This window comes from Polyodon spathula, chromosome 4, assembly GCF_017654505.1.
Source record: "Polyodon spathula isolate WHYD16114869_AA chromosome 4, ASM1765450v1, whole genome shotgun sequence".
NCBI classification, from domain to species: domain Eukaryota; kingdom Metazoa; phylum Chordata; class Actinopteri; order Acipenseriformes; family Polyodontidae; genus Polyodon; species Polyodon spathula.
This window is the reverse complement of record NC_054537.1, coordinates 88,462,277-88,475,850: the sequence shown is the minus strand read 5'-3', so window position 1 is coordinate 88,475,850 and position 13,574 is coordinate 88,462,277. Positions and strand designations below refer to the sequence as shown.

The 13,574-nt window shown below is 35.2% G+C and overlaps 2 protein-coding genes across 2 annotated transcripts in view; one reads left to right on the top strand and one right to left on the bottom strand.

The window, feature by feature from the left end:
• Nucleotides 1-5,195, top strand: part of vwdel (von Willebrand factor D and EGF domains-like) — a 28,774-nt gene extending 23,579 nt beyond the window's left edge. Inside the window, exons 25-32 of the mRNA XM_041246767.1 lie at nucleotides 246-341; nucleotides 451-546; nucleotides 1,138-1,233; nucleotides 1,355-1,450; nucleotides 1,651-1,746; nucleotides 3,243-3,338; nucleotides 3,443-3,540; nucleotides 4,036-5,195. Of these exons, the coding sequence (XP_041102701.1) occupies nucleotides 246-341; nucleotides 451-546; nucleotides 1,138-1,233; nucleotides 1,355-1,450; nucleotides 1,651-1,746; nucleotides 3,243-3,338; nucleotides 3,443-3,540; nucleotides 4,036-4,056 (695 nt within the window). The 3' untranslated portion in view covers nucleotides 4,057-5,195. The remainder of the gene's footprint in view (nucleotides 1-245; nucleotides 342-450; nucleotides 547-1,137; nucleotides 1,234-1,354; nucleotides 1,451-1,650; nucleotides 1,747-3,242; nucleotides 3,339-3,442; nucleotides 3,541-4,035) is intronic.
• A 2,692-nt stretch (nucleotides 5,196-7,887) lies between these two features.
• On the bottom strand, nucleotides 7,888-10,845 carry vwde (von Willebrand factor D and EGF domains). Its single transcript, XM_041248946.1, has 5 exons — nucleotides 10,306-10,845; nucleotides 9,511-9,606; nucleotides 8,964-9,068; nucleotides 8,667-8,762; nucleotides 7,888-8,343 (listed from the first exon to the last, which is right to left on the bottom strand). The coding sequence occupies exons 1-5, from the start codon at nucleotides 10,538-10,540 to the stop codon at nucleotides 8,234-8,236; spliced, it is 642 nt and encodes a 213-aa protein (XP_041104880.1). The 5' UTR covers nucleotides 10,541-10,845; the 3' UTR covers nucleotides 7,888-8,233.
• Nucleotides 10,846-13,574: the final 2,729 nt, after the last annotated feature.

Sequence of the window (13,574 nt, the reverse complement as noted above, 5' to 3'; positions counted from 1 at the left end):
AAGTATGCAACAGTTTCAGAAAGCTCCTTCATTAGTGATTTCGTTATGAAGTCATTAGGTTTGTCTGCTTGACGTAGTTTCTTTACTCCTTTAGAATGTATGTTTTAGTTATGGATGACAGGAAGAAAATATGGTAATCTTGAGTATCATTGTGTTACTGTTTTGCTTCATTAATTTGCATTTAAATCAGATTGAGGAAAAAGTGAGTCCTTAAAGTAACCCAAGATTTTATCCTGTAACTACAGCCAATTGTGATCCACCGTGCCAACACGGAGGCACCTGCCTGGCGAGAAACCTCTGCACATGCCCATATGGTTATGTTGGACCAAGATGTGAAACGAGTAAGAATCTTACAACAGTCTTTTGCTTTAAAATGCAGTATTTTTTTTTTTTACTATGTTGTTGGCTTTCTGATTTGTTTTATTTATTTATTTATTTTAAATCTTTCAGTGGTTTGTAACAGACACTGTGATAATGGAGGCGAATGCATTTCCCCAGATGTCTGCAAGTGTAAGGCAGGCTGGTATGGGCCTACATGCAGCTCAGGTAAGATATATTCACTTTTATTTACTGTTTACACATACATTGTAATGTTGGATTCCCCATCTAGCAAGTACAGCGATACATTTATTTGTGTCAATGTTAGTACACACAAAAAAGAAAAAAAGAGCAACATTCATTTAGTAATAATTGTTCTTGGTCAACCAACTTGGAGTAAGAAGCAGGGTTCCAAAAAAATATAGTGATACACATCCCCACTGTTGCTAAAACAGTAAATAGCATTCCTGTCATTTTTATTTTCCTTCGTAACATCCTGACAACTTTTTCAAAGCTCTTTTCAAAATGGTCACTCTAGTGCACTGATAGTGTAAGGATTATTGCCCACATTGTCAAACAGGTAACACAGCAAAAACAATCCATAATCTGGTATGGAACAGAAAGCTGTTGTTATCGTGGGGATGTATAACGCAGTTTGTTTTCGGAACTCCACTACTTACTCTTTGTCTATACAGAAGTCTAACTAATGAAGCATATACTCTATACCTCTGTGGTATGTTACTCTGTGTAGAGAGAAAGATGTTATGTTAGTGTCAGTTCTTTAATTGTTCTGTGATGATGATGATGATGATTGCACAGCTGTTTGCAGTCCGGTATGCCTGAATGGTGGAGCATGTATAAAACCAAATGTATGCAGCTGCCCCAGTGGATTTTATGGATCTCAGTGCCAAATTGGTGAGTCTGTTTTACTTATATTATTAAAGGTCAGTGTTTTTCTGATTCTTAGCTGATTGGACAACTGAGTTCTATTAATGCAGTGCTGTGTTTTTTTTATTTTTTTTTAATTTTTTTATAGCTGTTTGCAGTCCACCATGTAAGAATGGTGGCCATTGTATGCGTAACAATGTTTGTTCCTGCCCAGATGGCTACACTGGAAAGAAATGTCAAAAAAGTAAGAGCTTTATTATTTTATTCAGTCTACAAAATAGAAACATTTATAACATAACACACTTCCTATGTTAACAGAGCTAATGTCTCCTGGATATTCAGGAACCAAAAAATCCTAAAGAGTTGCAAATAATGAATCAAAGCAACTTGAAAGTGTTTGTTTAATGCATTATTTTTATTGATTGCATGTGTATCTTTATTTAGGTGTTTGTGATCCACTTTGTATGAATGGGGGGAAGTGTGTGGGTCCTAATGTCTGTTCATGCTCTTCTGGATGGAGGGGGAAAAGGTGTAATATCCGTAAGTTTTCTATATTAATTCTTTTACATTTTTCCTTAAGCTTGCTTCTTAGAGTGTATATGTGTGTGTGTGTGTGTGTGTGTGTGTGTGTGTGTTTGTAAATATATATATATATACACAGACACAGAGCCCGTGGTCCTCATGCATCCCGTTTATCGTCTGACTGCGGCCCAGTGTATTAATTCTATTTCACTTATGAATATATCCTAAATATATATATATTTTTACTTTGACTTGCTTTTTCACATTTTTCGCATAAAAAGCTGCACATCAGTTTAATTCGTACAGCGAAAGGTAATTACTTCACATCAGCTTGCCTCCAACTAATTCAATCTAATTTCAAGTCTTCCACTCCTTTCGCAAATGCACAAACCCGCTGCATTGAAAGAAAACCATTTCCAACATAGGAGGCTTGTTGCTAGGGAAGTGACGTCACTGCCCTGTGTCTTTTGCTACATTGCTGCTTGCTACAACTGAACAAATTGTCTGCTAAATAAAAACACCTTTAGCAAGTAGATATTTAATTTCCTTTTATTATTGTGCAGTGTGTGTATATGGTATAACATGGTAGTAATGCTTTGTTTTTAATTGTTTTGTGTATTTTGTATATTTTTGTTTGCGATGTGTGTTGTGCAGTCCGAAATAAAATGAACAGTAATTCTATGTGTGTGTGTGTGTGTGTGTATATGTATATGTATATGTATATGTATATGTATATGTATATATATATATATATATATATTTTTTTTTTTTTGCAGCTAAGGGTTAAACTTATTCTTTAGTAATGTGCAGCTCACTATACACATTAGGTTAAACTAGTTTTCTGGCTATGTGGCCCATGATAAAAGTTTGGTTGCGCACCTTTGATATAAGCAGTAACACACAACAGGGTGTGCAGTAGTTCCAACACAACCACGCTCTATCCCAGGTTTAGAGCTGTTGATTGGCTGCATTTGGTACTAAATAACAGAGCGTGCAAAGGAGGCAATGGCCGACCAGATCGATATTTCAAGTCTTAAAAAAAAAAAAAAAAAAAAAAAAAAAAAAAGAAGAAAGTCTGAGGAAATTTTTATGATTTTAAATGTAATTATTCCATGTACTTTCTGACAGTGTTAGACAGTTTTTTGTTACATGACAGTAACTGTTATTTACTTCATGCTAATTTTGGACCCAGCTTTCGACATGATAAAAAAATTGTGATGGGAACAAACCAAGTCGTAGCTTCGATGTGCTATATGCAGGTAATGTGGATTTCCTATTGACTCCCGGTGTTGATGGCTGAAATGTAATGGTTACTTTAGTGTGGTCTCCCTAGCGCCTCAGCATGGCAACCACCTGTAATGGGCAGGGTGGGGCACTCAGAAGGGGTCAGTGGGTAGGCACATCCCGTCTTAAGTGTTTCGTTTACTAGTGACCTTGACCTCTGACCTATCGTAGTGGCTTCCGTATTGCAGTTTCAGTTTGGAAGTGATGCTTTTTTGTTTCTATGTATCCAGCTGTCTGCCTGCAGAAATGTAAAAATGGAGGAGAATGTGTGGGACCCAATACTTGTCACTGTCTTGGTGGATGGGAAGGGTTGCAGTGCCACACACGTAAGCCTTGTATATTCAGTAATCACTAAACCTTATTTGTGTTTTTTTAAGATCACACTGTAATTTACCGTAAAGACAAAAGCTTTAACTATCCTTCTTCCCAGCCCTCTGTAAGCAGAGATGTCTGTATGGTGGCAGATGCGTGCTTCCAAACAAGTGTGCTTGTCGCCCAGGATACACTGGAGATACATGTGGGAAAAAGGTTGGTGTCACAGCGGAACAATAATATAATGCATCTACAGTGTATGTTCAAACACAATGTAATAACATGCATACATGTATACCCAGAAACAGTGTAGCTTTTGCATTCTGGTTCTTTAAAAAATGTCTTTCGTCCACATAATTCATCACTCAAACCTGTTGTTCAAATTTATAAATTACTAGTTATTTTTCTGAAGATATTTATTACCCCTTAACAGCCATGTGTGCCAGATTGTCTTGTGCATAACATGTTACAACTCAGTATGCTTTTAAGGGGGGAATGAACTGAAGTTGAAATATACAAAAGCATTCAAATGATTAGTTGCATGCATTTATGTTGAGGTTTAATTATCCACTGTTTTTTCAAGAAGTAATAAATTCCAAATGCACTTTTATAAAGCAGCAACAAACTTCACAAGATTCTGCCTGCATTTGATGACTCGTGAAGTCTTAATGCCATTATCGTTTTATTATTTTTTTCTTAATGTTTTTACAGGTACAAGCTCAGCTTGGATAAATGGGATTTAGTACCTAATGCGGCCACCCCCAATAACATACACATAACAATTGCAAGGGAAAAGGGCATACTTTCAGATTTTTTGGCACTGGGTTATATGACTTCCATGTTAAGAGCACATGTGAACTATTTATTTTAGTATATTTTTTTAATTTTAGAAACCAAACTTTTTTCCTTTGTATTCCTTGTGTATGTCTTGTTCTCAGTACCTCATGGTACAGCATCTGTAGTGTTCTCCTAAATGATTATTCATTTGGAAGAAGGATGGGAAATACAAATCCCCACTGAGAATGTTATCAGGTGTGGTTTCAAGCCATGAAGTGTGTGGGTTTCGAGTGTATGTATTTTATAACTGTCACAGTTTCTACAGACTTCTTTTAATGTTCACTCATGTTTTGTCTACAGTGCTTTTATTTGATAGTATTTTTGTTTTTGTTTTTAGCAATGTAATATCTGACAGTAAGATGACACAGACTGTACATTTGCATCCAGTAATGGACTTTTCTAGGCATATACTCTGTACTGGTATTCTAAAAAAAAAAAAAAAAGAATACTACGTCTGAAAAATCCTGGTGACCAAATCTGTTGGCCAAATTACAGCAAACTGAATATTTGTGACAGGATTGCCTATACATTAGATATATGTTTCAATACATTCTTGAATTGATTGGGAAACATTTATTTCACCCACACAATGGTTAGAAATGTCAGAACCTTCCCAGTTTGAATTTTAACAGGGCGGAAAGAATTATCACCCCTTACAATTTGTTTGAACATATGCCTGCTGATCTTAATCTGACCTGCACATTATTTCATTGGTCTGTCAGCATTGCTTTGATATATTTAGTACTGCTATTAGGCCATTTTATTATACTGTCATTTTATGTAAACCCTTTCAAATGATTTCTATCATTATACCATGTTCTTCCCAAAAAAAGAAATTAAACATGTGACACAGGCATGTTTCCTGAGACCATTCTTACAGGGTTCAACATGAATAAGTCAGTGTGAACCTCCAATCAGCTAGGACATTAAATTAATCACAAATTAATACTTAACAGTTGCTATGTAAAACTTGTATATATGTATTTAAATATTGACTAAAACAAACCCATTGTATTTTTGTTTATTTTTATTGGTTCCACATTTTGTATTTGTTATATGTTGTGTAATTGCAATAACTGTAAGGGACTTTTTTAAATGTATCCACTGAATTGTAAATCATGTATATTTTAAATAAACAACTTATATTTAGGTTCTTTTCTTATTTCATTTTAAAATGCTGAATAGTTTTTGTTTCTACTACCCTCTAGCAAGTTCTTCTACATCCTATATACAGTATTTATTAATAGACAGTGTGTTTTCTCTCTTTCATGTAAACGACACTCTTTCGCAGAAGGTTGGCCATAAAACAAAAGCAAAATAAAACAAACAAACCGAAACCTAACTGTACGGGAGCACTAACTAAACTTTAAATAACTCTTAGCTATCAACCAGACAGCTAAAGCCGTTTACTGATTTAACAGAACTACGTTGCATGGAACAAAGAAGAAATAAATTTAATAGATACATTCCAGTGTTTCAAACAACAGTAGTCACCAGGTCTATGAACAAGTCTCAGCCTTAACACAGACAGCCTATGTATTGTAACCCCGTCTCAGCCTTAACACAGACAATCCTTGTATTGTAATCCCGTCTTCATATACCTGTCAGCTTGATTACAGACAGCTGTGTCTCATTAAGAAACTCTGTGTTTCAATTACCTAGCTTTTCTCTGATCACAGGCATTCTGGGAAATGTAGTCTTGCTCTCGCTATTCAAACGATGTACATTTACCTTTTCCCCAGTTATTTCCATACCCACCTCACCTTAAATGGTATAAACTATGCAGTACATTTACATAATATATGCAGTAAATACAGAATGACTGGCATGTTGTGTATTATAATCACAATTAAGTGATTTAAGTGTTTAGTGAGAAGTGCCTGCATGTTAAAATATTTGCATTATGGAATTTAAATAGGCATTAACTTCTTAATGTCTATGTCCTTTTTCCCGGTTCACTTCCACAAGAAAAGTAACTGACAACTGAGATTCAACATGGAATTCTGATTTTATGTGTTCCTCAACCTATTCTTTGTTTTATAAACTTTAAAAACAAAGGGTCAGTGCTGAAGGATGTGTTTCTTTATCATTGTTGTCACAGCTCATACTGTCAAATTATTGTACAGTTCTACAATGTATGTTTCGTATGAAGGAAATAACAGGTAGAAGCAGCAGGCTGGAAAATGCTTTGGGAATTGGGTATTGCTTTTGCTGGTTTCCTCATCTTCTCTATTAAATGCACCAAAGAACACATAATGCAATTCTACCTTTATCATTTGGTTTGCTTGTTTGGGACAGGTCTGACTGGAATAAAAGAAAGCTGTCCTGATATGGTCCCATCATTGTTTGAAGATGTGAAAGCCTATGTGACATGTCTACTTTTATGCTGCATACATCGGAGTACTATATTATTAGGGTTTATTCTTGGAAGGAGAGTACATTAAGATAAAACAATCCTGTGCTTTTAATATGAATGATTCATCCTCCAAGAAGGACAAAAGGGTGTAAACCTAGAAATGTAAATCACACGCAGCAAGGAGCCTGAATACAGTAATCTTGCATGCCATATATATATATATATAAAACTAACATCCTCGTTTAAGCAAACATGCTGTATCTATATCAGAAGAACACTGAATAATGTATGTTTTAGAATAAATAAAGTTGCATGGTATACTGTTTCTGCCTGACAGTTTATGCTACTTTATATGAGGTGGTGGAAATGTAATGTGGTTGTTATTTGTAGAATGCATCCTTCTTCCATCTCCCTAAATCTAGATCTCTTAAGCTTTAGAATGAGATAATGTGCAACTGGTTTCAATGTACAAGTTTTTCTTTTATTTTCACAGGATCTGCAGCTACCAGCAGTATGTAGCCACTTACATATAGATATAGTAAACTGACTTTCCCCATAAAAATACCACAGGGAGTCATTATATTGGGTTATTTTACTGGACCCTTGCATTATTCCAAACTCAAATATAAATACAGCACAAGTATAATTCAAGTTATACAAATTATTTTGCATATGTGTGTGGTGTGGTAGCATCACGGCCAAGGCTGGCGCTGGCAGGAAGGTGAATCAGAGACAGAAGCTGCAGGTTTACGCGCTAATGTGCAGCTTAATAATCACAAAAACAACAAACAAAACACATTAACAAACAAACAGGTCTACACAAATTGAGGAACATACAGCAGCACAGCAACAAGCGCCTTCACCACTAACATCAACAGTAACTAACACCCATGTTTAGACAGGGAGGAATTTAATCCCCTCCCTGCCACCTAATATTTGCAATGGCAGGGCCACACTGCCACATTCCTCCCCCGATGTTTGCAGCATACATGGCCGCAATCGGGCACCTCCCCCCCTAAAACACCAACCCCCTCCCCTCATGTTCATCTTTTTCCCTGTGGATTCTTGTGGGCAAGTTGAAGGAGGGGGGGGGGTCAGTCTGCCTTCCGGAACCTCCTCACAGGGACAGTGATCCAGCCACACTGCCACAATGCGGTATGAATTTAGGTAGATTTTTATATATGTGATTAATCATTATTTCAGTGAAACTAACCCTTTTTACATTAATCATTTCCCCCTGATACAAGGAATGCAACCCCAGTTTCTCAGTACACCACCACATCCACAGAAACCTTAAACTTTACATTGAGATTCATGCTTAGGTTACGTTACCATTGGATACTGGGACCTATTCACAATTTTTCAAGCAATTTATTTCTGGTATTTATTTTTTTGTACATAAAAGACACACATGTTATTAAAACTGAAGACTTCACAAAACAAGCTGTTATATTGAACAAGTGTCTATTACATGTTTTATATACAGTTAAAAAAAAAACACTTAAACCCAAACAATGCTTTTTATTTGTTATATAAAAATTCATCAAGTTACAATTAGGAAATTAATGACTAACAAAAACACTGTGATACAGTTCAGTTTAATAAACAATGCTTTTCTTATATGCCTATCCAATCAGTGTGTCTTCCTAATATTTACTATTCCAAACAAACGCTTTGTTAAAATGATTGGACAGATTCAGTCTTGCCAGAAAATGTTCAGTGTACCTCCTTCTCTCTGCACTGCGCTCCAGAATAAGGGCCACGGCACCTACAGACATTTGGAGCAACACACTTTCCTCCATTAAGACAAGGATGTCGGCAAATAGCTGGGGGGAAAAAAAGCTGATATGATTATTTTCTCCTCATACTGAATTGCTGACAATAACCTCTAGCCAGTCTAAGAAAGAGTCACACTACAAATATTATTTCATAAAAAAATCTAGTGTCAATAAACTGAATGGTACTGTACATGGAATTTAGCTGACTGGTTCAATTTATTGAAAGGAAAGAAATGACAAAAAAAAAAAAAAAAAAAAAAACATGCTTAGACATTTCCCATGAAATAGTTCTACTTTTGGCCTATTAAAAATACATTCCATGTGTACAATCTGCCCAAGCTGTATCTTCTGTTTTCATGTATACATTTTACCTTTATGACATGCTCCTCCCACCCATCCTTCTGGACAGCTACAGATACCAGGAGCAACACAACTTCCACCATTTCTGCATCCCTGGGGACAGATTGCTGGGAACAAATTAGGTGTTGCTGTTTAATCTTTGATGGGCACACTAGAGTCTCATAAGATATAAACTCACTGCCACTGAGCTTTCAGTAAGAAAGGCTTTGCCAAGAAAAGGTCTTTCGCCAGTCCAGATGGGAAATTGCAGCCCTAAAGGATTTGATTTCACATGCATGATAATTAAATGTAAACAGTAGGTCCTTTACCATCTTGACATTTTGAGCCTGTCCAGCTAGAGGGACAAAGACACTTCACAATGCTGTTCACAGAGATGCATTCACCACCGTTCCAACACCCGCCCTCACAAGTTACTGCAAAACAAACATAAAGGCACAGTATTGCAGCAGCAAACTCTCTTGAAATGCTCAGTGAGAACATGTCAACTTCTTTGGCATTCGTTTGTCACCTTATTGTAATTCTTTAGACAAATGTACACTGCGTTAGAATCAAGAATGCACAAACAGTTTTTGTAATTTATTTGGTTGTAAAGGTCAACAACACTTGTAAATATGTTTATTTTTGGTTTTGTAGCATTGCCAGGTGTTTTTCTCTTTTCTGAAATAGGTTGTACATTGTTGTCAATCAGATTCTTATTTTTTGTATTGAATAACAATAAGACGGTAATGAAGTTATGTTATGAACAGCTGGGAATCAAAATCTCATAAATTATTTTCATTGTTTTGTTTATGAGTGGTATTTTTTAATTTTCTGAGCTGAACTCTAAAAGGAACTATATATATATTTCTTTTTTACCTTTATGACAGTATTTTCCTCCATATCCCGGTAGACATCTGCATTTTCCAGGCCGGAGACACTCTCCCCCATTTTTACACTTTGGATAACAGTTAGCTACAAAACAATAGCTGATACATTAGTTATTTCATTGATTATGTTTTAATTAATACTTTTAAATTCAGCACTATATTGATGACACAAAACAATAGAAAAGTAGGACTCATTATAATCTGGAAAAGTGATTAGGTTAACCTCTTTTTTTTTCAATCATGCAAATTAGAAAATAAGGTAATTAAACCCTACAGCAGCCTATTGTTCACATAATGTGTAACTCTGCTAACACCGAATAACTCAACCATCCCTTAGAAAAGTTTACTTATACTATGCATTTACCTTATGCTTTACTATACAGTACCCCTCTGGGCTTTACAATGCATGTCAATGTTTCTACTATGCTTTAACTATGATAAACGTTTATAAGGGATGTGCCACTCACAGCTAAATCAAGGAAAGGCACTGTATGCGGAAATAGATAAAGACAAATTCATATATATATATATATATATATATATATATATATATATATATATATATATATATATATATATATATATCAGAGATTATTTTCTTTTTCTGAAATGCATCTCATATGTATTATGTACTTGGGGAAACATCACATTTTTTAAATCAATTAAATTTGTGCTTTTAAGATTTATCAAAACATAGGTCATTTAAATAATTTTAAAATGTGCCAAGAATATTCTAGAGGAAAGAAAGGCATAACATAAGTAAAATAATGAAATGTGAAATTACCATATTGGCATAGTTCCCCCTCATAGCCCTTGGAGCAGAAGCAGGTGCTGTTCCTAATGCAAAGCCCTGCATGTTGACATGGAGGGTCACACAATGCCTTCGGATCAAAGACAAAAGGAACTGCTACTCCTCTGGAAGCCTTCGATCTTGCATCACAGATAACCAGGAATAAGGCTAAAGAAGCCAAAATCAGCCAGATCCTTCTTGATTTCAAGCAGCTGTGAGACACTTCCATCTTCTTCAGGCTGTCGACTGAGGGCTGGATAAAAACTGGAGTTCAACTACTGTTGTTCCACTGAAAGTTTTTTTCAAGCTTATTCCCCGAAGGCTCCAATTGGTTAAAAGTGAATTGCTTCAGGTTTAGTAGCTTGAGACAATAGAGGGAAATGAGTGGTCAAATGAATAATGCATGTATAGAGAGTGTTAATAAAGAGAAAGATTAACATTTGTTTAAATTGTTTAAAATCAATTATTTGTATTAGGTCTATACATGTGTTTCTAATAGTGAAAGAAATGCTTTTGGTGTTCATTATTATTATCCCACATTTAAAATGTACTCGGTCACTGAATTCATTAAAAGTTAATTGTATAATAAAAAGAGTCTACATTATATTCCTTATTTGTTTTGTAACCTCATGGTAGACATTTCTTTTTCATTTCTGAAGAACATAATTACAATATCATTAAAAAGCCCCAACATGTCTTAATATCATAGTTTACAGCCAGTCTTTTTTTTTAACTAAGACACTTTTTTTAAAGCTTTTGAATAGATTCATTGTGCTTTTAATATAATACTTGTTATAATACATCTGTACAAGTTGACTTTAAAAACCAGCCTGCTTGAGGTTCAGCGGTTGACTATAAGCAGTATTTCCCCAGTAGTTCACCTAGTAAAAGCGTCACTTTTTCAAGTGCAGGGAGAGTCATACACACGTGGTTAGCATTAGTGGCTGTTGTTGGCTAAGAGTCAACAGGGCATATTGGTCTTTTCGCTCCTGTGGATGAGGGAGGAAAATTATGTGGGTTCAACTCGTCACCCATCAGCAGCCCCTGATGGCCAGCAAGTCCAGACTGAGCCTCCCCTAAGTAGCTTAGTAACAGCCATTGTTACACGATTGGCTTGACATCAGGAGCTTTTGCTGTTCAGTCCTCAGTATTAGTACATGGGCTGTAGCAACATTCAAACTGGACATTTCAAAATGGCTTGGATTTACCAAGCACTCAGATTGGCTAAACAAGATTCTAAGCACACTGTTTTGATCTGTATAACTTCAGCACTAAGGATTTATTTTCTTACACCACTCAGGCTCTTATTGGGTAATGGGACATATTAAAGACACATTCTTTTTTAACTAGTGTATCCTTATCTAGTGCACTTTTATCTTTAAAAAAGCACATGAACAATGTTGGAGTTGCTAAGCATAAGTAAGCACATGGAGCACATGGAGACACCATTATTAATTTCTGAACAGTGCATTTGGACTGGAAAATAAGGTATGAAACATTTCAGAATTTAGAGAATGCACTATATAAAATTTTTAATGAAAGACGCAATGTTCCATCTGGTAATAGTGTCAGAGATGAGTTGTCATAATACTACATTAAAATAATCCAGCTGTATAAGTTCTCTAATGGACCAAACTTTAAAAAGAATCAGCAGAAGACTTTTTTTTCTTTATCAGTTTTACAGTTACAGTACAGTACAATGAATTCAGGATGTAATGTTAAGTATTCAATTAACAGGGATCATTTTATTGATTTTCATCTTGTAAATCTTACTACTGTATACATGTATTGCATTCCAAGGTGCTTCTAATAGAACTAATGGAACAAAAGAACAACTGTTGGGAACAGGAGGTGACCGTTTGACCTGTAAAGGCTCATCTCTTCCAAGTGCACTGTTTGCCCCATGTGATAGAAACCAATGCCATACAGAAGAATCTCCTTTCTTTTGTTTTTCTTTGTTACCTTAGCTGGTAAAAGATTCTGTTTCTAACATTCAGCTCTAAAATTTTACAAGGCTTCCCTTGTGTTAAATGTACCTCTGTCATTTATAATTTTATAAATCAATACAATCGTCCCATACCTGTCTTTTGTTATAGACTGCATAAATGTAATTATTTTGTGATTCTATTATCCGGACAGAGTATCAAATCAACCCCTAAATGTATGCATTTAAACATAAAATGTAAACATTTTAACTTTCTATATGACTAGGGTTGCAATGGAGAGATTTCAACTTAACACATGTGTCCCTTTAGTAGCAACACATAACCATTTAATTATTTTGCTACAACATTTATCTAAACATTCAGAGCAGCCCTGACCAACCTCTGTAAATTGAATGTGCTTTTTCAAAACAGCAAGATGATTAATCACAACCAGTTTTTGCCTGGCTATGAATGCAGGTCAAAACTCGTATTTTATTGCCGCAATTAAGGCTTTATTTCTGTTAACGTCTGTCCTGTATGCAGATGAGACAGTTTACAACCCTGGCATTATCAACTGTTTGCACATTTAGCAATCTGGTCTGGTTGTATTCAAGGGTCACTACAGCCACAGAGGTCAATGTATTTCTAGCTGGCTGCTAACAAAATATAGCTGTAGCAAAAAAAACAATATTATCTGAGAACATTCTGTCTTTATTCAAATCAATTAAAATTATTTCTTTAATTTGTTTTAAATATTTACTACATAATTTCAGTTTTGTATGAACAAATCAAAAAGACCAATAGAAACCATATGATTTATTTAGGTTTCACAAAAACAGCCTACGAAACAAAAGTTTTATGACAATAATCATAAGAGAGTCCGAACTGTATATCAGAAGGATTCTGGGAAGAAAAAGTTAGTGCCTTTTACCAGGGCAGCAACTAAGACTGGCAAGTTACCGGTACACAAAAATATGCTTACAAAAGGGGACTGCAAGTAGTTTCCTTTCACAATGAAACAATGCGTACTATTTTTATTTTACATAAATGTTTGCAATACTATTTTTTTTTAGAAGTTTTCTTAGCTGCAGTATGTCCACCACAAAAACTACAGAATTTATTTTGTCTTTAGGGAAATTCTAATTGTTTTTCAATGTGCTGACATTTAATACAACACATTTGTTTGTAGTTAAGTGAACTGGTTTCCTTTATATGAAGCTCAGAGATGACAGATACCAGATGTTTGCAGCATGAAATCCCATCAGAAAAAGGTCCACACAGGAAAAGAAATAACATTAAGGAAAATCAATTTCCTATAAAAACCAATGAATTGGTATG